The sequence below is a fragment of the Falco punctatus genome (assembly GCF_963210335.1).
Source record: "Falco punctatus genome assembly, chromosome: 5".
Classification (NCBI taxonomy): Eukaryota; Metazoa; Chordata; class Aves; order Falconiformes; family Falconidae; genus Falco; species Falco punctatus.
The window spans coordinates 73332803-73357173 of NC_137584.1; the positions used below are offsets into that span (position 1 = coordinate 73332803).

General features: G+C 54.4%; 1 protein-coding gene across 1 annotated transcript in view; it reads left to right on the top strand.

Annotated features, from left to right (window-relative positions):
- Positions 1-3: 3 nt before the first annotated feature.
- The window catches only part of LOC308064083 (L-gulonolactone oxidase-like), a 33810-nt gene continuing 9442 nt past the window's right edge, over positions 4-24371 (top strand). Inside the window, exons 1-8 of the mRNA XM_080388008.1 lie at positions 4-8315; positions 9965-10066; positions 10698-10823; positions 12233-12327; positions 13807-13897; positions 15024-15209; positions 23320-23427; positions 23866-23942. Coding sequence (XP_080244134.1) covers positions 8313-8315; positions 9965-10066; positions 10698-10823; positions 12233-12327; positions 13807-13897; positions 15024-15209; positions 23320-23427; positions 23866-23942 — 788 coding nt within the window. The 5' untranslated portion in view covers positions 4-8312. The remainder of the gene's footprint in view (positions 8316-9964; positions 10067-10697; positions 10824-12232; positions 12328-13806; positions 13898-15023; positions 15210-23319; positions 23428-23865; positions 23943-24371) is intronic.

A 24371-nucleotide genomic window follows, 5' to 3' on the forward strand; every position in this document is an offset into this window, starting at 1 on the left:
GTGCCACGTGGTTTGTTTTGGTGTGGAGGTTTTAATGCACTAATAATAATTAACGCTGCCTTCTGCTTTGTTGAGAAATAAAGCACAAAGTGACCCCAGCACCTCGGCTCGTCCTGTAGTCTTTACGGTGCAGGGTCGTGCAGCATCTTGCTGCCTCTTCCCTGTGGTGCCAGGGCTCAGCCCCTGCCTGCAGCCCCCTTCCCCTGAGCTCTCGGCCCTTCTCCTGGCCCCAACAGATGTGGTAAACAGGCATCCAGCACAGCATAAGGATTTGTGCAAACATGCTTGGTATTTCCACCCCCACACCCCTGCCTCCCAGATTTTCCCCAGCCCTCAACTATTTTCAGCTGGAGCGTTGTGGTTTGTCTGTCTGCATCCCTCCTCCCAGCCCATCCCTGCTCTGCCAGCAAACCCAAGGGAATGTTTCGCATCCGGATTCATCCCTGAAAAAGGAACTGCGTGGATTTGGGGTGGGGGGAGAGAATAAAGCCAGCCCCTGGGTAGGCAGCGAGGTGTTTAAACCTGCTCCCCCCAGCCTGGAGTTATCTGTAACCCTGGCTGTCGTCCTCTCTGGGTTTGCTGGCAGGGAAGGCAGCCTCGGAAGCAAGTGCCAGAGCTGCGCTGGACTCTGCTGATGAAATGTAAAATCCAAAAGCAGCATCCCCGGGCAGCTGGGAGCTGCAGACAAGCACCCGCCCCTCGGCCCTGCCCAGGGAGCCAGACAGGCGCTGCCAGGACAGCCTCTCCCATGGCACTGGCATCTGGGCTTGTGGTTTTAATAGGTGTTGGCAGCTTCCCACCAGCCTTCCCTGCACGCCAGCCCTTGACAGGGGCCTGACCTGGGTGTTTCCACCCAGCCCAGGGCAGGCTGCAAGGCTGCATTGGTGCCCAGCAGTGCACCAGCCCTTCTGCAGATCCAGGGAATGATTTTGGGAGGCAGGAGGACCTGCAAAGAGCTTCTAAGCCCCCTTCCCACCTTGCACACCACGTAATACCTCCCCGTGCACCATGCATTGCCACAGCAGGGCATCCCTCTGCTCCAGCAGCCCCCTTCCTGCAAATTCCCACCCCATGCCAGCTCCATGCCCTCTCCCCTGCAGCCTAGACTGGCTTCTCCAGCTCCCATCCCCCACCCTGGCTGTGTATGCCCTTGGCCCCATGGGATGCATGCATCTACAGTGCCCCAGGCATATGTGTCCTCAGCACCCTGGAGTGCACACGCCCTTGGTCCCCTGGGTACATGCATCCCCAGCCCCACAGGTACACATGTCCTCTTGTCCTCATCCCCCCCCCCGTGCATGCATCCCCAGTCCCTGGGATGCACGTGTCCTCAGTCCCCATAGTGCACGTGTCCTCGGCTCCTTGGGTGTACATGTGCTTGGCCCCCCAGGTGCACGTGGCCTTGGTCCCTTGGGTGCATGCAGCCTCCATCCCTGGGGCGTACGTGTCCTCGGGTGCACGCATCCTCGGCATGTTCAATGAGCTCTGATGCCCATGCAGGCTGGTGGGATGCAGTTAGCCCAGGGCACCTGGTTTAGGATGGAGACACCCCACTGCTTGCAGAGCAGGGACCCAGGAAACCAGCCAAGCCAAAGCAGACTTGGGCTTTGATGCTGACAGTTTTGGGAGGGCATGGCCAGAGCAATGCAAACACCATCAGAAGAGATGCAAAGTCCAGTCTAGGTTTCCTCGGAGGCCTCACCCTGTCTGTCAGAGGGTTTATTCCCAGGAGAAACCCTTCAGCTATTAACATGAGCAATGGCATTGGCTGCTGCTAACAGTACCCATGGGACCGGGCCCTGATGCGATGGATGGAGTCTGCAATGAAAAAAGAAGTCTGGCTTTGGACTGGGCTCCTCTGAGCCATTTCTTTTCACAGCTCACAGTGGCATTGGGCACAGCAGAGGGAGAGGGACCACATCCCTTGGGATGCTGCAGAGCTTGCATCAGCAGACCCCTCCCCCGGGGTGGATGTGGTATCCATCTGCATGAACCGTGGTGGTCCTATCCTGCTCCCCTCTCAACTCTTCGATGTGAAAAAGAAGAAACTGTCTGGAAAACCTCAGGGTGGGTTTCAAAGCCCTGATCCAGCAGCAGAGGCTTGGATAAAATCTCCCAAAGCCCTGGCATTAGGGGCAGCTCCTGGAGCTCCCAGGGCAGCACACAAAAGACTGGGTTTATTTTTTGGGAGGTACTTGCAATTCCCACTCTACAAATCTAAACACTCACCTTGGTGAACAACAACAAAAAAATGGATATTGAGAAGAAGAATCACGACATGTCCCTGGGGGAGCAGAGGCTCAGCTGCTCTGAGCAGTTCAGTTCTGGCAAAGAATAAATCCCACCGGGGGTGTGAAGTTACTCTTCCACTGGGCTCAGCAGCAGTGGCTGGACCCAGCTGCATCCGCTGCTGCGTCTTGGGGTTTACAAGCTGCAAGGGTGCAGGGTGCAAGGTTTTGGTGGTCACTCCTGTTATGTGGGGGAGTAGCCCCCAAAGCAAACCAACTCTCTGGTGCAGAGCAGCCCTTGCTCTGGCTGTGGCACTGCAAACCTGGGGGGTTCAGGGCTTTCCCAGGCCAGCCAGGGCTTTCTTGCTCTTCCAAAGAAGGAGGTGGTGCACAGAGGGTAAAATCACAGATTAGTTTAATTTGCTTAATCCCTCGGGGCCTTATCTCACAGGGTTCGTCTGCCAGTGGGCATGAGGGGGCTGCAGGGGAGTGCTGACAAGGCATTGCACTCAGAGAAACTGTGAAACCCAGCCTGGAGCCAGCCCAGCCCAGCAGCATCCCCTGGCTCCATCCTCTGCTCTAGCTGGGATGCTCCGATAGTGACCATGTGGGCGACAGCGGCGGCACCCAGTGTGTCCAGGACCCGGCCACAAAGACAGGGCTGGGTTTGCGAGGCTGCTTGCAGGGTGTTTGCAAAGTGATGCACAGCTAAAACCCCCAAATCTCCAATTCTGGCACTGCTGGTGCAATTGGGCACCCCCCCCTTCCATGCTCTGTGCTCATCCGTGCTGGTGCTGATGAATGTGACTGTGAATCCTTCCAAAGGTCAGCGAGCACGAAGCCGGGAGGTCTGACCTCCACCATCCCTGGGATGTGTTGCTCCAATCACCAAGGACAGGCAGCAACCTTCCACTGCCACTGCTGTTCCCCAGGACACTCATTCCCCTGAGGAGCGCCATGCGCAGGAATTAAAGCTTCAGCTCCTGTTACTTATCCTCCATCGGCTTTTTTACCACTTAAGCAAGATGCTGGTATGGCAGTGGAGGTGCATGTTCTGTTGCCCTCCCCAGCCTGGTTCTGCTTCAGAGAAGCTGGTGGCAGTCACACCATGGTCAGGGGACAAGTGTATCTGGTAGGGACAGTCACCCCTAGGGTTCCTCCTACCCCTCTGACCCCACCAGTGTCTCTGCAATGGGTGAGATGAGTTTCTGCTGGAAATATCTGCTGGATGGCATGGATGGGGTGCAGGCTGAGCATGCAGGGCGCAGAGTGCACACACACAGGGTGAATGGTGCACATGTATGGTGCAAAGTGCACACATGGGGTGCAGGATGCACATATATGGTGTAAGGTGTACACACAGGGTGCATGCACAGGGTGCACAGCATGGGTACTGGGGTGCAGGGTGCAGGCACCAGAATGCAAGGGATGGGCAGCAGCGTGCAGGATGCACACACAGCGTGCAGGGTGCACAAGTACAGTGCAGGTGATGCAAGGGTCGGCAGCACCCAAACCGCCTCGATTTTCAACTTCCCTTGTGGAAGCGGTTAGCTAGGTGCAGCTGGGTAAGGAGTCTGATAGAGTAAAAATAACAGCAGGCTGTTATTCAGCAAGGCAGCCTTTATTGGAGCACGGGGGGGCACTGGAGGTAGCTTCACCATCAGTGCAAACTGCCAGAGCCTAAATACCCTAACATTACAGTCCCAAGATCGCTGAGAACTCCTTAAGAAACCTGAGATTAAAATCTCTGGTCCAAGTGCACAGTCGTCTATCCTGGTGGTCTTTGGGTGGCTGCCGGGGTCTGCAGATGAAGGCTTGTAGTCTTCTTCACTGCACCCACCCACTGACCTTTACTTCTGCCACGTGTTCTCCCAGGCTGTTGTTGCCATTCTCTTGTGACTTTCTTATCTTTATGGCCCCGAGCACCTCTTATGCAGGTGCCTCCTCCTCACACCCATCCGGAGCCACTTTTGTTCAGCTGAGTACCTGTATCTGAGGTATTTAGGACATCTCCCTTGTTCTCGGGGCCTTAACCCTTTCACAAGGTGTGCACATGCGATGCAAAGGACACATGAGGTGCAGGGTGCATAGTGCAGGGTGCATGCAGGCAGTGCAACGTGCGCACTCAGGGTGCACAGCGTGAGTACTGGGGTGCAGGGTGCACACACAGATTGCAGGGAGCGGGCACCAGAGTGCAAGGCGGGGGCAGCAGCATGCAGGGTGCAGGCACTGGGGGTGTCGGGGTGCACAAGCAGGATGCTGGATGCACACATCAGGTGCAGGGTGCAGGTACCAGAGTGCAGGGCACACACATGAGGTGCAGGGTGCAGGCACCAGGCTGCAGGGTGCACACACGGGGTGCAGGGAGCAGGTACCAGAATGCAAGGTGCATCCACAGGGTGCATGCATGGGGTGCAGGCTGCACACACAGGATGCCCAATGTGGGTATTGGGGTGCAAGGTGCACACTTGGAGTGCATGCAGGGGGTGCAGGGTGCAGGCAGAGCCTGGCAGGGTCATGCTGGGGAACTGTGGAGGGTGCAGAGCCCCAGCCCCGGGGCCGGCCTACTGGCAGGGTCTGGCAGGGTGACCCTGCCCCATGCATGCAGCAGGCGGGCTGGAAAACCCACAGCTGCTGGGGTTCACCTTTGAAACCTGTCAGAAAAGAAAAGAAAAGAAAAGAAAAGAAAAGAAAAGAAAAGAAAAGAAAAGAAAAGAAAAGAAAAGAAAAGAAAAGAAAAGAAAAGAAAAGAAAAGAAAAGAAAAGAAAAGAAAAGAAAAGAAAAGAAAAGAAAAGAAAAGAAAAGAAAAGAAAAGAAAAGAAAAGAAAAGAAAAGAAAAGAAAAGAAAAGAAAAGAAAAGAAAAGAGTGTATAGGCGGAACCCACAAAACCACAGTTGCTTTGGGGCACTGGCTCAGGGCTGCTGTGGGAAGGAGGTGGGCCTCATCCTGCACCTCCAGGACCTTACCCCACAACAGACCCCTGCTCTGCCACTAGCTTTGCCCCATGGGGTTTGGATGCAGGGGGGCAGGACTGCACCCAGCCATAGTCACTTGCACCCACCAAGCTTGAGGGCACCAGGTTAAATTTCAACCCAGCGCATCCCTGGACTCTGGGATAGCTACGGCTTTGCCACAGGGATGCTCAGTTAATATTTCAGCCCTGCTGGGACTGAAAATGCCCCATTTGCTGGGTGCCAAGGGCGAAGGTCCCTCTGGGGCCAACACGCCTTTGCACAGGTCAAGCCAGAGCTCAAACTGCAGCATCAACTCCCTGGGAGCCAAACCCACCCTGGTGTGAGGGTGGACGATGTGGCCAGCACCCTGGACCAAAAAAACCCTGGAAATGTGCTGTTTTAATTGGCTTCTCCCTCAAAGGCTGCCAGGTACCCATCAGCAGGGATGCTGATCCGCAGGGAGGACATGGTGGGACTCGGCCTGTGCCCAGTGGTGAGGATTAAAGGAAAATATCTCCCTGCTTCCATACTGGCTCCAACTCTGGTCCTGTCGTCCCCTCCTCCAGACGTTGTTCTCTGGCCCCATTTCTGAAAGGAAGCAATTAACTTGGAAAAGAGAAAAGAAAGCCCTTGGAGATTGAGAAATAAAGAATAAAAGCTGCCTATAATTAAATTTCAACTATTTTATTTTTAAACTGAGAAGAAAGGAGACCAAAAAAACACCCTCACCTGATTTCTGCCTGACCTGAGGCACTGCTTGAACAGCTCTCAAGATTCAGACACTCAGAGCTTCAGCAGATCTCCTGCCTCACTTGCCCCCACTGATGTAGGGGACGTAGCAGCTCTGGGAGCCCCCCAAGCGTAGGCAGCTCTGGGGAAGAGCACAACTGGCAGAGGAGGGGGGCAAGGCTCCAGCCACAAGCCAGTTTTTTGGGCAAACCCAATCTCCAGGCTCCTGCAGTGGCTCCGTGGGCAGAGCCTCAGGTGTCCACCCCTGCAGCAGGGTGGCAAGGCAGGCTCCCTGAGTGCATTGCAACTTGGGCATGCACTGCAACTGGTAATCCGTTGAAATATGGGAATGAATGAATTGCAATTTGTGAATGCATTGTAATTTGTGAATGGATTGGCCATTCCTGGTGCAGATGTGACAGTGACAAGAGTGGCTGCAAGGGCAGGAGATTCCAGCAGGACCCCACTGCTGGGTCAGCTCAATGCCAGCAGCTGCAGAGGTGCCTGTGAGGGTGCAGAGAGGGGCTTCTCCCAGCTCCCAACCCCATTTTGGCTGCCTCAGAGAACCCCAGCTAAGCCACAGCAGCCGATAACCCTGTGTCACCCTGGCAGTGCCGGAGAGCTGGCAGTGTTCAGGGTCCGCAGCCCTGTCCTCCCTGTGCAAATTGCACACCCCGGCGTGGCAAACCCACCCGATGCATCTGCTGGCATTGTGCTCCCAGGATTTATGCCAGTGACCGCTGGTCTCCCGATCCCCAGGGTAAACCTGGGGGACTGAATCCTTCCCTGACCTGGACGTATTATCTAGGAGCTGCAGAAGAGCCCCCAGCCAAGCACTGCTGTCAGGATGTCTCCAGGAGAGACTCTGCTGCTCACCGGGGCATTTTCCATCCCACCAAAAATGTCATCGATGCACAAATAAATTCACAAATAGCTTCCACATCTGGCAAAACGCCACTGTTTTCTTTTTTATTTTTATGCTTTCTTTCATCCTTTAATTGAACTATTCCCGGCCGTGCTGTTCTGCTGTAATTAGCCAAGATGTGACATCCCTCCTGGATGTAGCTGAGAGCTGGCAGAGGCTGAGGTGGTGGTGGTGGTGAGCTGCATCCCTCCCCATGTGCATCCCCTTCACCCTGCACTGTTAATGAATAATCTCTTGAGTTGGTGTTTTTTTGGTTTGGTTTTTTTTTTTTTTAGATTTTGATGACCTTTGCACAGCACTTGGACCCAGAGCTATTGGCTGGGCAGCCCTGGAGGTGTCTGACCCCAGTCAGCTGGACCCCTTGGTGTCTATCTGGACTTGAAGGTGTGTCAGAAGATTATTCATTAATTTGCTGCATTGCAGCCAGGAAAACATCAGCAGAGTTTCAGGATGGCCAGGAGGTCAAGGAGGTTTGAAGGTAGATGTGAAGACCCAAAGCAAAAGCTGCTGGACATGCTGTGAGGCCCTTTGCAGGCTGCACAGCTCTTGTTCTGTAATTAAGAAGCAATTTCCCCCCTGGTTCATGATTGTTTTAAGGTTGGGTCTCTGAAAGCATCCCATGGTCACGGAAAGCAGCTGCCTGCAGTGGTGGTTCCCTGCCTGCTCGGGGCTTGGAGCAGTGCTCCCAAAGGTCACCTTGCCTGAGTTAGCCAGCTCAGAAAAATTGTTATCATCCCCTCCTTAATGAGGAACCAGGGAGGGTTTGCTTATCACCGAAGCACAGCCACAGAGCGCTGCAGAGCTCCTGCAAATCGCTGCTCCTTGCCTGTCCTTCAGATGAGACCCATTCCCCAGCTGTCTCCTGTCCCCCCTCTCTGCTCCGGATGGGATGGTGGGGTGCGTTTGGGGTGCAAGGCACGGAGCATCCTCCTCCTTGCAAGGCAGGGAGTGAAGACCCCCAGCACCTGTCTTGCGCGTGGTGATGTGATACAGCAAGGTTGTCGCATCACTCAGTGCCTGAAGCTCCCCCGTGCACCCACTGCTGGGTCCCCCCAAACCTGGCAGGGCCTTTTCCCTATTTCCTGCATTGCCCAGCTTTGCCTGGTGCAAAGGCTGCGGGTTCAGGAGACTTGCTCCAGGGCTAGGACGCCCCAGAAGAGAAATGGCTTCTCCCCAAAACACTCGAGTTTGCAGCATCCCTGTAAGATGCAGGACTCCAGGTTCAAATCCATGGGTGGATCCTGCTCTGCCAGCCAGGAGCAAAGGGCTCAGCCCCTCTCCTCCCCCAGGGAATCAGGCAAATCCCTAGGGAAGGGCTGTTATTCATTATCCTTACAGCCTGGAGAGGAGCTCCTCGTTGACCCACAGGGCAGGAGCAAGCTCTGCCAGCCTTGGACCTGCTGGGATCACCCCTCGTCCCAGGGCAGGAGCAGCCAGAGTCATTCCAGCAGCATCTCACAGGGAGGCTGACGGGATGGTAAGGAAAAGACAGCGCAGCCAAGATGGGAATTTCTCAGGTTTTGGGGTGGGAAATGTGGTCCAGGCAGCGTGGAGCCATGTGCCGTGGTCAGAGCAACGCGATTTTATTACCATCTTTGATACGGATTTAATAACCACCATCTCCGTGATGAGACATGGGAAGGTGTCCCAGAAAAGGGAGAGGGAAAGAAAGCCAACAGATTCCCTGGATAGATCAGGTCAGGCTCTGGCTGCTGAGCAGGAGCATTTTCTAACTCCTGGATTTTCACTTTCCTCTATTTTTTTTTGTTGTTTTTGTTTTTTCGGTTGGGTTTTTTCCCATTTTTTTCCTCTCTCTCTCTCCGCACCTGGCTCGCAGACCATCCCTACATTTGAACTTGCCTGGGGGATGCTGCCCAGCCCCATCCCCCACCCCCCACCCCCAGGACTCCCTGCAGCTGTCTGGGCCATCTGCAATAGCTTCCTGATGGCTCTGGCTCCAGGCAGTGTCACCTCCCTGGGCAGGGTGATGGGCCACCCACTATCCCTGCCCTGCCCAGCCCCTAAAAGCAGCCTATGGGGGGATGGGGGTGGGGGGGTGTGAAGGGATGGGGAGGCGCGAAGGGATGGGGCCTGCAGGGAAGGGTGCTGCCGACACCCCTGGAAGAGCCCTTTCTGCATCCCTGGAGAAGTTTGGCCAGTTTGGGGCCAAAGTTTCTCTTTGGCTGGAAGCTGAAGCCATCACAGAGGTGGGGGAAGGAGAATGAGCTGTGGGCAGAGGAGGGAGCCTGGGTGGGACGGGGGAAGGCGGAGGGTTTGCTGATGGAGAGGGAACAGGAGGAAGGAGACTGCATGAGGTGGCATGGGAACAAGTCATCCCCTGCAGCCAAGGTGGGACATGTGTTGGCAGGGCAGCAAGTTGGATCCAGTCCTGCCTGGGGCAAGGGGATTGCCCATCTTCTCTAGGGCTTGATGCCCAAACCCACACCAGGTCCTTTCTTGCCCAAGCCCCAGCCTGGGCTGGCCACAGCCAGGGAGAAACTGTCCCCCGTGTCCCCCCCAGCCAGGACTCATCTAAACCACCCTGGGGATGCCCTGCCTTGACTTACCACCTGCCTGGAGATGGGATGGGGCTGGGTCTTTTGGCTGCACCCCTTCATGCCAGGCCTGGGGACAGTGTCTCAGGATGGATGGCTGAGGTGGGAGGGAGGTCCCAGCCTGGATCCAGTCAGCCCCTTGTAGTGGGACCATCTGGGAACACTGGGACATGAGGCCATGCCCATGGGCCATGAGGTAGCTATGGGTGCCGAGACCAGGTCTGAGAGGACACCAGAGCAGAAAAGGCCATGCAAACAAAGGGGACCCTGGCACACATCATGCTGTAGAAGGGAAGGGTGGACTGTGCTCAAGGGAAATGTCTCAAACAGCCCAGGAGTCCTTCTAATTCTCCCCACTGACTGCAAAGGGAGTTCAGGCTGACTTGCTCACGTGGAAACATCTCTGCTCTATGGACTCAAGGGGTTGAGATGAACCTCTGTGTCCATAAATAATTAATCCTTTTGGAAACCTGGCTCTGGTACAGTGGTCTTGACAGACAAAGGATGGGCTGTGTGGAAAAGCAGGGAAGGCACTTGCTTTCTTCTGGTTTAACACTTGTTTTCGGTCCAGGTTCATGGCCAAGGAGGAGTCAAGTTCCAGAACTGGGCCAAGACTTACGGCTCCTCTCCGGAGCTGTACTTCCAGCCCACCTCAGTGGAAGAGATCCGGGAGGTGAGGACGGTGCTTCCAGATGACAAACTGTTTGAAATAAGGAAGAGGAAAGACCAGGAAGGGCTGTAATGCTCCATCATGTTCAGTCAGAGAGGTCCCAGATGGTGGCAACATGAGTCCTTCCATTAGCTCCAGGAGGTGGCACATCCTACTGAGCTGCACATGTTCTTCAGCAGATGTGCCAAACACCTAAAAAATGTAGAAAACTGGCACGCCTGGCCCCAGTTGGACTCTGTTCTTTGGGCATCAGCATCTGGCATCCTTCTGGCATGCCCTGCCTGCCCCAGCTGCCATGCTGAGGGATGGGACTCCTGTGTCACTTTTGTCTCCCCAGAGATGCCTGTCACCCTAGGGTGTTTCAGGTGGGCATCGCCTCTTTTGGGATCATAGAATGGTTTGGGTTGGAAGGAACCTTTAAGGTCATCTAGTCCAACCCTCAAGGATGATCCTAAGGGTTGTCTTAGGAGGTGTCTGGGCTCCAGGGGTGGTTTTAATCCCAGATGATGGAGTTATCCAAGTAAATGGATGTCCACCATGGGTGAGATTTTAGTTTGGGATGTTTCACAGTGCCTCTGGCATCTCTCTTAGCACATGGCATTGAGGGAGATGTTGGATGCTGTTGTCTTTACAGATCCTGGATATGGCCAGGCAGCGGGACAAGAGGGTGAAGGTGGTGGGGGGTGGTCACTCTCCTTCGGACATCGCCTGCACCGATGACTTCATGATCCAGATGGGAAAGATGAACAGAGTCCTCAAGGTGAGACTGGCTTCTAGGAGGTGGTGTGGTGGCCCTGAAATGTGGTGGCACCCCTGTTCGTAAGGCCACCGAGGGTTGGGATGTGTTGCACCAACACTGCCATACCCAGGGTGGGAGGTGGAAGGATGGAGAGGCTTTCCTCTCCTCACAAGCAGGAGTTTTCCCAAACCAGACCCTGAAATGCTGGCACAAGACTGGGGGATACATTTTCCCGGTGTAAAAGCATCCCTTGTGCATTGGAAGCGTATGGAGCGGCTATAAAAATGGAAAGAAGTGATGTCTTCCCAGCAAGCATTCAGTGAGGGCTTAGCCTTGGAACATTGTCCTCATCACAGCATGGTCTGCTGGATGGGAAGGAGGTACCTGGCAGGATCACCTTCTGTGGCGAGCTTGCAAAGGTGCCTCAGGGAGAACAGCCTGGCAAAGACCCGGCTGGATGTTCATGGTCCATGGTTTGTTCCTGTGTCAGGTGGGAAACGTCCCTGTGGGAGATTGCTCCATTCAGTGATGCTGGGAAGGAAACAGTTCTTCCTGGTTGCCTGTGAATCATATCCTGAACAACTCTGGGAAAAGGAGAGCTGCTGAGGAGGGGTTTTCCCGACCTCTGCTTTGCATCCAGACCCCCAGCGTGTAGGAAGATAGTGGGGTCTTACTGGGGCTGTATGGATGACTGGTTATAAACAGTGAGAGAACTGACTCTTGTGCACACCTCTGTGTCATGTGTGCATGCAAATGTATGTGTGTGCACGCCTGTGTCGTGTGTGCATACACATGTATGTGTGTGCATGCTTCTTGCGTGTGCATGCATGCATTTGTGCCTATATATATGCATGCATGTTTCTGTACATGTGCATGTGTGTGTATGTGTGCAGCTGAAGATGAAAAATCCTGACTCTAGCAGCATATTCTGGGAGCTGGCTCATGAGTGGTAATTAACAGCGATAATTAGTTAAGGAACAGCTCCCTCCCTGACAGCTCTGTCTGTCAGAAACAGGATGAATAGCTCCTAATGGTGAGAACCAGGAGCTGGTTGAGCAGGGCAGGAGGGCAGAGAGAAGAGGTTTGCTGCAGGCAAAGCTTTGCTGGGGGGACAATGTCTTCCCCCCTTGCGTTGACCAGCACCTGGGAGAAGCTACGGGAGAGGTTACACACCCTGAGACTGGGGAGAGCAGAGGGGAGGCGGGTCTGGACCAGGGGCAGGAACCAGTGGCACCATTGGGTTGGATGAGGTTTAGGTTGAGTGAAGGTCTGAGGAAGGTGGCAGCTCAGGATGGAACAGGTCCCTCGTGGTCTGTGGCTTTTCTGTAGAGACGTTATCAGCTGCATGGGTAAGAGCAGAGGTGTTTTCCATGGGGTGTTTTCTCCTCTGAGCTGTGTGACCTTCTCCTCTCCCAACCTATCCTTTGCAGGTGGACAAGGAGAAGCAGCAAGTGACGGTGGAAGGTGGGATTTTCCTCTCAGATCTGAATGTTGAGCTGAGCAAGCATGGGCTGGCCCTGGCCAAGTAAGTGGGATACGTGTGCAGGGCTGTCCCTGGGCATCCTCCCAGGTATCCAGCCTTGCCCCACATCAAGTGCTGGGATGTAGCAAAACAAAGATGTTTGAAGAGATTTTACTGTGGAATAGGGGTGTTTCCTTCAGGATCTGGTCTTCTACCAGTGTTCCGCAGACTACAGGTCAACCTTCTCCACGATAGAGTAGCTGATCCTGCCTCAAAGCAGGAGGCTGGACTTTATCCCTACCCTAACCCTATTATTCTCACTGCCCCCACCAGTCTGGTCCTTTCCATTTCATCAAGGAAAACTGCATTCCCTGACCCTCCAAAGGTGAAAGCGAGCGCCCTTCCTAGGAATGCCTTGCATGGGGCAGAGGCGGATAGCAGTCAGCTCTGGGCAAAGAAGGCTGATGGTGGGCAAAATTAGGTTAGAAATGAGTCTTTGGTGGAAAAGGGCAATTAGCCATTGGAATATCTTAGCAGGAGGTGTGGGAGTATCTTTGCTCTGCATTGTTTGGCGATGTCTGGTGTCCGCAGAAGAGGAGGTGGAACTGGTGGGCAATCAGGGCAGAGGGTGGGATGCTTTAATCTGATCACAGCTGATCCCTTTGCCTCCAGTACTGTGGTTCTCCCTTGCTGTGGGTGTATTGTCAAGGTCTTGGTAAGAGCCACGTTCAGACAGGGGTTTGCAAAGGAAATAGCCATGGAGAGCGTTTCTCACACTCAATCTCTTTCATTTGCTGACCTCAGGGAAGAAATGGCTCTTGTCTTACAGTCTAGCTCAATAGCTGTGTTCCTCTGTCAGTGAAAGTGATGGGTTTGTCAGAGCCAGGGACAGGGTGAGAGTTCAGAGGAATAAGCCCTACCTGAGCAGATGGCCAACAGTATGAGCAGGAGACCCTCACAGTGGAGGAATCCACTGAGGGTTGCAGTGGTCACAGAAACCATCGCTGGTTCAGGAGGTCCCTGCTCCCCAGCTGCTGGAAGCTGTAGGAGTATTTGGGGGAAATGGCAGGAACAGCACTGTTTGCTTTAACCTTCTACCATCCCCATGTGCCCACCTTGGCGATGGTTGGAGGGACAGACCTTGGTCTGCAGACCTTGTGCTTGTGGATGCCACTTCCAGCCTTGCTGCACAGTGATGTTCCTGGGGTAAACCCAGGTTCCTCACCCCGTGCTCTGAATGCATGTGGGAAGGATTGCCTCCACCCCAATGAGTCACTCTAGGTTGGTAGGGAGAGATGGGATACAGCTGAGCTGACCATGGTGATCTGTGCTCGCCAGCTGACTCTTCCTCCCCATGGACTATAGCAACATCCTGATCGATATGTACCCTGAAGGGTGGGAAACCCTGCTCGTTGAGGCTCGAGAGTCCTGGGGGTCTCTCTACAGGGTCTGCATGTGGGGTAATGCCTGGCATGGTGGGCTGTGCCCCACACCATGTCCTGTGCACAAAGAGCCTCACTCAGCCCCTTTGTCTACCCCCAGCTTAGGAGCCATTTCGGAGGTGGCAGCAGCTGGTGTGATTGGGACAGGGACGCACAACACCGGGATCAAGCATGGCATCCTCTCCACCCAGGTGAGACAAGTTGGGAGCGTGTCGATGCATGGACATCAGCATCTTGTGGGCTTTGGGGTAGATGTCCCACCACCCCAGTCTGAGCCTGGTGTGCCTGGCCCTGGGGTAAGGAAGGAGCACACTGCAAGCAGGCAGGGTTCTGTCCCCCCATCATGGAGCTGCTGTGGGGGACCCCCATGCCCCCCATGCATAGTGGGACCTCGTCTGCCAGCCAAAACATCATGCAGCTTAAAACTGCCCTGTCCCTGTGCTTTATGCTTTTATAATCTAATGAATAAACTCTGTACCAAAGGGAAAACAATTCTTGTATCGGAGTCCCCCGACACCAAGTCTCTGCAGGGCCCAGGTCTGTTTTTAATTAGACACTTATGAAAACCCTCAACTCAGCTCAAATGGAGAAGGGGCTGGGGCACCAATCTGATGGGGGGGCTGGGGGGTCAGCCTGGAGAGGAGGGGGCTCAGGGGGGACCCGATCGCTCCCTACAGCTGCCTGGGAGGGGGCTGCAGCCAGGGGGTCGGTCTCTGCTCCCAGGTCACAAGCGACAGGACAAGGGGGAACGGCCTCAGGTTGCACCAGGGCAGGTTTAGGTTGGAGACTGGGAAACATTTCTTCACTGAAAGGGTGTCCAGCACTGGGACAGGCTGCCCAGGGAGGGGGGGAGGCACCGTCCCTGGAGGGATTTAAACACGTGTAGATGTGGCGCTCGGGGCCATGCCATGGGTTGGTGATGGGCTTGGCAGTGCTGGGTTAACAGTTGGACCTGATGATCTTGAAGATCTTTTCCAGCCTAAATGATTCTGTGATTCCATGATTCTGTGAAATCCTGTATGGTGATTCCACTGATGGTTATGGAGAAGTGAATCAATCTGGGGGAGTTTTACTTCTTTATTTGATGGTTTTTCCTAGCATACTCCAGAGAGAGAAGGATCTTTTTCATCCAAGGTAGCAGGAGGGGCTGGTGTAGGCAAGCTCTGCAGAAAGCACCCTGTGATGATGGTCATGCTACAGGGGTCTCCCTGCTTAGCCCCCAGCCCTAAGTTTTGGAGTTTTGGGTTGAATGCAGGATCTTGGCATGGAGATGGGGCGCATGGAATGCTTGCTGAAGCTTTGCTCCCCTCTCAACAGGTCGTAGCGCTCACACTCCTGACAGCCTCAGGAGAGATCCTGGAGTGCTCCGAGTCCATCAATGCAGATATATTCCAGGCTGCCCGCCTGCACCTTGGCTGCCTGGGCATCGTGCTCACTGTCACCTTCCAGTGTGTGCCCCAGTTCCACCTGCACGAGGTGGCCTTCCCCTCCACCCTCACTGAGGTATGATGTGGGAGATGCTTTTAAAGCCACCTTGGGGATAAGCAACGTTGTCAGTGAGGTAACATGGTTGGAGGAAGATTGGGAAGTGGTCGCATGCTGGTGGAAAATCCCACATGTGTGTGTAGGTTGTACTTCTCCTGCATCTTCATGGTGTCCTTTAAGCTGGAAAGTTCTCCAGGGTGATGAAGGAAAAGAGATGTTTCTTAGGGAATGCCACTTTAACTTCCCACAGATGGAACAGCATCTTCTGGGACCAGAGAGGTGCAGGTAGTGGGGTGGGGAGGAGAGGTACACGTGAGTGCCATCTCCATGCCACGTAGGGCAGTGGGGTGCTTGGGAGCTGCAGCAAGATGTGCATTGCTTTGCGCAGTTGGTGCTCAGGAGCAAAGCAGGGCTTAGGGTGCAGCCCCTCGCTTGGCTGCAAACTGAGCCAGTGGGGCGGTGGGAAATGGAGGTGCTGAGTCCCCTTGAGTTGGGGGAAGACATCTGCTTTGTTCTCAGGGGGGCTGCATGGAGCAGAGGCAAGGGCTGAGCCTGCTCTGGCAGCTTTGCTGGCCACAAAATCTGGGAGGAGGCTGGGTGGGGAAGCCCAAGCTGCTGTGAGTCTACAAGGAGGAGTCCTTCGGTCCTCACAAAAGAGCAGATGGGACCTCTGCACCTCGCACTGGGACCCTCTGCAGCCACCCCTCTGTGTCCAGCCTGGGGGAGCTGGGCAGAGAGGCTGAGCTGTGTGTGAAAGACATGGAGATGAAAGTAATTTCCCTTATTTATTATTCCTGGTGCTTTTTTTGAGAACTGCAAGGCATCACCTGCTCTTAGGAGAACTTGCTTTAGCAGAGGGTTGAATTAGGTGATCTCCAGAGGTCCCTTCCAGCCGTGACCATTCTGTGATTCTGTGATCTCTGGGAGAAGTTGTGTCCATCCCCAGCTCCCTTCAGCTTCACATCTGGCCCAGGACAGCTCAGGGGTGTGAAGGTGATGTGAAACCTCACCTCTTTTGTTATTGCCACACTCACCCCTGAGCTGTTCCCAGGCTCCTCTTTTAAAACTGGTCCAGACTGATAGAGATTTTTTGCATTTATCCAGCCTGAGATTCAAATAACTGATTTCACTGTCCTGGACCAAACTCTGTGCAGCCCCAAGGTGGCTCTTAGCTGCAGGAGATGGCTAGTGGCTTCCAGTGTCCTCAGGAACCTGCCAAAGAGTTTCTGCACTCACCTTGAGCTGCGGAGAGCGACTCTGAGCTGGAACATGGCTGTGTCCTTCAGAGACATCCCCTGGGTCCTGGCAGGGGAGATGGGACCGCTATGCTGTGGGAGGATGCTGTGGGAGGGCTGGCCCACCTGGCAGGTGGGAGGCGGGCAGGGACTGCTGCCTGCTGTTCTGGGCATGATCCCCAGCTCGGAGGGGCTGCGTGGGCTTGGGGTACATTGCAAACCTGAGATCTAGGGGGGCAGAGGGTTCCTGCCTGGGAGGGGACTCCTGGCTGGGCTTGGGTTTACTGGGGGGAGCTGCATGTCACAGGTGAGACCAAGGTGGGGGAAAGGAGGGTGAAAACACTTCTACTCTTCTTGATTTCACCTCTGATTTACATTTGGGTCTGGCGAGGTGCATGCCCTCTGGAAGTGCCCTCTTTAGGGAAAAGAATGGACATCCCCATGTCCTGGCCTCTCTGCATCATCATCCTCACTTCTCAGCATCAGTTGTCCCCTGCCTGACTCAGCGCAAAGGTGACAGAAATCAGACCCCCTCCTCCAGCTGTGGGTCTGTCCTTCACGCACAACTCTGTGGGTTTTCAACTGTTCTCCTGCCTGGTGAGCAGTGCCTTAACCTCAGTGATGGCAGGGACAAGCAAGGGAAGGGCAGCCGCAGTGGTGGGGAGCTGTTTCGGGCTGTGCAACACCAGTGGTCCCACTGGAGCAGGCATGGAAGTTTGCCCATGGTCATCAGCTTCATCTTCCCTGGGCTGCCTCCAAGCCACGGCGGGGCTGAGCACAGAGGCTCCAGCGCAATCAGGTTAGAGATACTGAATGAGTCTGCAGGCGTCAGCGCTGCCACACTCAGCATTTGCTTCTTCATGGGAAACGTCACCGTGAGATGGATGAGCCAACACCTCTGCTCCGTTTAACTCAGCATTCACGGGCGCCGGCAGGTCAGTGATCTGGTAACTCCAGGCACGCATGACTAAGCCTAATGCAGATTTAATATTCCAGCTGGAGAAAATTGCCCTTGCTGGAAATCTTGGGTTGGCCTGATGAGCTGATGTGCTGCCTGGACCAAGGAAGAACAGGGAGAAGAGTTGCCTGCGCTGAGCCAGCATCCCTCGAGGCAGGCAGCGCCTAGCTGGGTCCCAGAGGAGCAGAGCAGCATCCCGCAGGGCAGAGCTGCTCCCATGAGCCGTGCGCTCTCCGAGGAAGTGCCGACTCCCATCTCGTTGTCTCCTGCTGCTCAGCTAACAGAAAGCCTTGCTTTTTCCAGCAACAGATGGGCCACTTAAAATAGTCCATGAGCATCTTGTGCTCTAGATAATAACTTGGTCCTTCCCTGTGTGTGAGGTCTGGGTATTTTTTGGGATGGACTCTCTATCTCCCAGTGTGAAGTTGGGTTTAACTCTTTTTTTTTTTTTTTGAGCTGAACTTGGGACAAACCGTGCTGGGGATGAGAAGGAGTGGGATGGGTGACACGGTTCAAGAGCCAGATTGAACAAATCCCTTTATCAGGATCCAACCTCAGAGCTGCATTTGGGAAACTCCCTTTAAACCGATTGTTCTGTTGAATTGGGCTTGTCTGTCTCCATTTTACCAAAGTGCTAAATCACTCAGACTATGTTGTATGGTGCTAGTAACTGGGATGTCCCCAAGGGAGGTAGCTTTCTGAGGAGGGTGTCTGACCTGCTCTCTCACAGATCAGGATCTTGCATGGCTCTGACGGTTGCACATGCTGTTTTCTCCTGGCAAGCTCTGCTGTCCCGCCATCCATCCTCTCCCTCTTGTCTCCGCTTCATGGCCATGTCCCTCCTGAAGACAACATCTTGCATTAACCTATGAAAGGGCACTTAGTTGACCGTGGAGCACACAAGAAGTTTAGATTCTTGTTCAGTGTGTGGCTGAGGCACTGGGGACAGTGTCCTGGGATGCTGGTACAGAGATGCTTAGTGCTGGAGAGTGGTTTCCTTCAGCCGAGCCTTCCATCCCCGGGAGGAGCCAGGTTGAGACAGACTGATTTCTCTCAAAAGAGGCATGAAATGCCCCTTTTTGGGGCAGTGCATCTCCTGGGCTTTACGAGCTTGGATCTCCATGTGGCTTTGTGGCCAATGTTGGGTGCGATCTGGTTCCCTCAGAAAGCCTTTTGAAGGCCCAGTGGGCATTTCTACAGAGTGATTTGAAGGAATTCTTTCTCCTGGGAACACATCGAAACCAACTTGCCCTGTCTCTGCAGTTATGTAAACTCCTTTTAACTGCTGGATGCATTTCTTTGGAGCCCTCCCACCCTCACGGTGTTGGGAAGCCAGATGGAGCAAGCTGGTTTTGTGATGCTGAGCCCCTTCACAGCTGGGACAGCTGGACACAGCTGCTGTGTCGGGATGTGATCTACTGCCTTTCGTTGAGCAATCGTCCAGCTTGTCCCAGATCATCGCTGGAGGCCGCAGCATTGCAGAGGGTAAAGCCTACAGAGAAGGGGCCACCTGCAAGTTGAGAGACCTGGTGGCCTTCTAAATGCTGTGCTGCCTCACTGTGTTCACTGGAAACAATGAAGATTTCTGGATGGGGAAACAGGCATTAAGTCTACCAGGAGGGAGAAACCAGGAGGTGGCAGAAAGGGACCTCTCCAGGAGATTGGATCTGCTTCAACCACCGATTGTCTTTGTCTTCCTGTGAGGTCTGACATCCCTGTTAGTGCATCCTCAGCAGCATCCTCATCTGTCGTCTCATTTGGGTCTCACAGGTCCAGTCCCAGTCCTGGCTTATGACAGCACAAGCCTTCGTTAAGTTGGGCTCATGAAAAAAAAATATCCCTTGGACAAATGCAGCAAAATTTGTTGCAGGATTGATCAGAGCTGCAGCACTAATAAAGCTCTGAGAAATGCTGTCCTTAATTTTTTAAGGACTGAATAATTCAGTGCCCCATTGGGGTGGCTCAAACACCACCTGGAATGTGAATGTAATGCGGTTTTGCAGTATCTGCTTCGTCAGCCCTGATCCACAGGCACCCAGTGGTCCTCGTGCTGAGCTGCAGGTGGCTGGGCTGACTGGGGAGGGGGGCAGAGGGGTCCGTGCACAGTATCCAAGTCCATTAGCATGTCTGCCTGCCTGCTCTCACCCCTCTTAAGAGCAGCTGCACCACAGCAGTCGAGAGCTGGAGCACTTCAGGGTCTTGTTCTTCCTGGGAGGTGGGAAAGGAAGACAGAGGAATAAGAGAAACCCACCAAGATATTTCCCCAGGGTGCCCTCCCAGTCTGCAGTGAGTTCATTACCAGTGGTTCCAGTTGCAGAGGTGATGGGTTTGAGTTTAAAGGCTCAGGAGTGTTTTTTGCTTGTGAATGGCCTCTTTGCACCCTGAGCTGGGACTTCCCTGGTGCCCTGCAGCAGGGAGTTCCTCACTGTAAATGGATTTATTTTTAAATGTGGTGGGAGCCTGCCAGCTCCTTACATCTTGGCCCTCACCTACCCTGCCAGACTGCTTGGACCTTCACTGCATCCTCTAGCACCTTTCCTCAGCCACATTACCAGATTGAGTGTTGGTTTACACCTCCTGAACTGCCTCTTAGCTAGGAAACTTAAGCTCATGTGCAGGATAACCCTGCTGTCCTGAGCAGGGCAGGTACCCTGCTCAGCATCATCTCCCCAGGCTATGCCCTCTGCACAGCTCAACCCATCTTTCCGCATCCCTCGGGGCTGTTAGGAGGGTGAAACAAGAATGCACTCTATAAATATTAATGCCATTATCAATTCTCAGTCATTGCTGCTCCTCGCCTGCTTCCCCGATCTCTGGCTTTCATGTCGAGTGGCTCAGTGAGGCGGAAGAGAATAATGGCAAGGGAGCAGGTTGCTTGAAATATTTAAGCCTGAGTTATCTAAGACATTGCGAATAATATATGTGTCAGAGGAGCCGGGCTTGGATTTGTGGTTATATAAGAACTGCATGCTTTCTTTTCTGGCCTCGTGATCATCTTTATCACTGGGATAAACTCAGCTGCCCTAGCTGCTGACAATGACCACGAACAAGGCGCAGGACTGAGAGGGTTTATTGCACAGCTGAGGTCACCAGAGAGACCTGCAGAGCCTCCCTGGGTGGTGGCAGGGATGCACTCAGCATCCCCTTGCCTCAGATGTGCTGGGAGGCTGATGAGAATGAAGATGGGTTAGTCTTAGATATGATACTTCTTCCCCTGATCTGTGCAGCCTTGGGGCTTCCTGAGCTGGGGGTGGTTTGTATGTATGGCGTAAGGCAGTGGGTTTCTCTTCCAGGAAGGTCTCTGCTCTGCTTCTGAACCCATGCAAACTTTTAACTGCCTGCAGACTTGCACAGCTTAGCAAGCTGGTGGGTGAAGAAGTGCTTCTTTCGGTCTGAGCCCTACCACATCCTAACCCTAACCCAAACCTGAAGCCTTTGGGGGATGTCCTAGGCACTGGGGATAGATCCCTCAAGCCTCATCCCTCCAAGACCACCCTGCACCTAAACCCCCTCTCCATTGCTGGGCCTGACCTCATCCCTCTTAGCCAGAGGGACTGTTGGTTTTGGACTCAGTGCGTGGAAGTGACTCTTCCAACCAGGACTCAGACACCGTCCCCTGCTGCGGTAGGACCCTGCCAGGCACAAGGCAGCACACAGGCAAAGGGGGAGGCTGAGCATCCGTCTCTCCCAAAATGAGAGCTCCCCATGCTCCCTTGCTGCCCTTCATTGCTCTCACAAACCTATGGGACATGTGCTCGTGACTTCTTGTGTTTCATCCTCCACAGCACCTTGGCCACAACTGCCCCACGTCCCATCCTAGCCCTTTCCCCGAGGACAATCCAGAGCCACCAGACCTACACTGCAGCAGGCGCAGTGCCTGACCCTCGGCTCAGTGAGCTCTTGAGGGTGTTTGCAAGCGAGAAAGCAAGTGACTTCTTTTGACCCAGTCTTTATGAAGCAAAGGGATTTGTTCTGGGCTCCTGGGAAGGAAATGAAGGCGAGCAAAATCCCCCAGATCTCTGCATGCTTCAGGGTCATCTCTGTTGTGTGCGTTGGCCATGTCACAGTGACGAGATTTCCACCGCCTGACCTCTGCCTCCGACTCCGGCGCTCAGCCAGCAGACAACGTCCCCAAGGACTCCTGAAGCCGGCTCGCTGTGCTGTAATTATCCTACAAAGTCGCAGGCTTATTTTCTTCAGACTGATATCACCAGAATCAAAAGCGCACATTGAAAAGGTCACCCTGCTAGCTATTTGCTTCTGCACTCAAACGCCACAGCTGGAAGACAAACAGACGTCGGCAGGATCACCTTGGGAAAGCTGCATCCTTCTTTTCCCCACTTCTTTTACTACTTTGATGCGTTTGTTCCTAAACGGGACCAATGAAAACCATGGGATTGCTGCTTTTGCCCTGCTTCTACTTGCACGATTGTTAACTGTTTCCAACATAGGACCTTTTCTAGCCAGAAAATGGGTTGTTTTGGGAACATCTTAGATTTTGTGGCTCTTTGGGAGCTGCAGATGTGAAGATGAAGACAACAGCATTAGCTGTCTCACCAGTTAGCAATTAGCAATTCTCACCAATTACGGGAATACACTAGTTGTCTTCCTATCCTCCCTGCTTTAACAGGACCACAGCCCTCACTTTATGGCAGGGTCACAGCAAGATGCTCGGTGCTAAAGCAGCCCAGCCTGGTTGATTAATAGCTCATTAAGACAAGTAACTTAAATGACCTAGCCGGAAAGGAGCCGAGACCGTCCTGGGGTTATATCCATGGGTCATTGCACCTTCTCTTGTGTCAAGCAAACTCCTCAAAGCAAAGCTGCTGGGTTTTGAAGCCTTTCTGCTAAGCTATGGGAGATCTCTGCAGGGGGTGGTGGGAGAGGCTGTTTGCAAGAAAGAAAAGTGCTGGCCCAGCCAAAATAGCACTGTGGGCACAGGGTCCCTCTATGCTTGCACAAACGGGCAGAGAGAAGGGATGCAGGATGCAGGGTCTTTTAATTTCTGCAGGTGCTGCCGTGTCAGGCAGCCTGGGACGGGACCCCGGTGACCCTGGGAACAGGCTGAGTATGTCCTGAGGCTATGGTCACCCCTTCGAGCCCCATTATCTGTGTTGTCCTGCCTGTTCCCTGCCCACTCAGAATCCCCATGCCTTGCTGTCCTTGGCTGCTGGGCAGGCAGCTTATCCGAGGAAGCTGCCTTTCTTAAAGCCCTTTTTGGTGTCTTTATGTACGATTTGGCAATTCTGCATTTGAAGCAGGGGATGTCTCTAGGACAGGGCCGTGTAATGCCTCCCGGCTCCATCCTCTGTTGCATTCTGGCTCCATCATCCACTGCATTCCAGCTCCATCCCCTGTGGCATCCCAGCTCCACTCCCTGTTGCCCTGGGGCTCCAGAGCTGCAGAGAGCTGTGCTGCCAGGGTGTCAAAACTAGGGAGAGCATCCCTGACACTGCAGCAGGAGGTGGCTTTTGGTAGCCACCAGTCAGTATAGAGTTCTTGGCTTTATGGCTGGAGGGGGCCCTTCTAGCCCTAGCTGTGCTGCCTCATGTCTGAGAATGCCTGATGGAGCAGTTTGCGGGCTGCAGAGGTATGATGGCGGGAGGACACAGGGTCTGAGCTTGGACACATGCCAGATGCAGGTCCAGCAGCATCTTCAAGATGGGGAGCTCCATCACAACTGAGAGGAGACAACAGGCATGCCCTGTTCCCTTACCCAGATGTCGGGTCCATGGGCTCTGTTAGCCCCTTGGTGCACGGCTGGGCTGTATTGACTCCCCTCCAACCCAGGGCTCGCTGAGACTCTGCAGACAGACTCCTTGGACCAGCCCCACCGTCTCTGGGAGTCCTCTGAGGTCCCTCCACCCCTGGCTCCTGGGATCCCTGCTGCAGGGCAGGGGACAATCACCATGGTGGATTTCTTTGGTTATTGCAGGTACTCGATCACCTCGAGGACCACCTGAAGAGATCCCAGTACTTCCGATTCCTGTGGTTCCCTCACAGTGAGAACGTCAGCATCATTTACCAGGACCCCACCAACAAGGCAGGTCCCACCGGGCTCCATGTGTGAAGGGAGAAGGGCCCGTGCATGAAGCTGGGTGCCCTCCCAGAGCTGGCCTTGCACCATGGGCTTGCAGTGCAAGGGCTGCTGGGGTGGCTGATCAGGGAAACAGCATTTTGGGGCTGGGCTGGACACTGCCCGTGCTCCACAGTCAGAGGGTCTCAGGAAACAGATGTAGTTGGGGCTGTCCAAGCTCTTAGCATCCTCATGACAAAGCCTGGTTTCTTTCTGGGGCTGTATGCGACCCTGTTTCATCACAGGAGAGAGATCTGGGGAGTCCTGGGGTACCCTTCTCCAAACCCCTGCTCCCAGCTTGCTTCTGGTCCGGGCTTGTGCTCCCACCTTCGTGCCTGCTGGCAAGAGAGCTGCAAACCCTGCTAGTCCCTGATAACCATCATCTTCCTCTGCTTGGCTTTGCAGCCCCCCTCTTCCTCTGCCAGCTGGCTGTGGGATTATGCTGTTGGCTATTACTTGCTGGAGTTTCTGCTCTGGATCAGGTAGGAGCATGCCCTGGGCAGCAGCTGGGGCAAGTGTAGGTTGGCCTCATCCAGATCTGTTCTCTGCACCTTTACAATGAAACCTGTGCTGCTTCGCTGAGAGCCCCAGGGCTGACGGCAAGGTGGGACTGGGACCCGGAGAACCCCCATCCCGGGGAAAGGAGGAGGCGCCTGCCCTCCGAGCGAGCCCAGCCCCTGCGCAGGCGGAGCGGGCTCGGGCTGGGACCGACGCCTGGGGCCGCACTGCCCTCGTGTGCACGGAGGTGGACCGGCACACCGAGGCGGCACGGGTCGGCAGCGGCACGGGAGGGTTTGGGGGAACGATGTTGGCTGTCGGCATGTCCCGAGCACCAGGGTGGAGAGAGGAGATCCGGCCGGGTCATGGCGGCTGGGCTGGGAAACTGGACCCTGGTGGCACAGGAGAGCTGG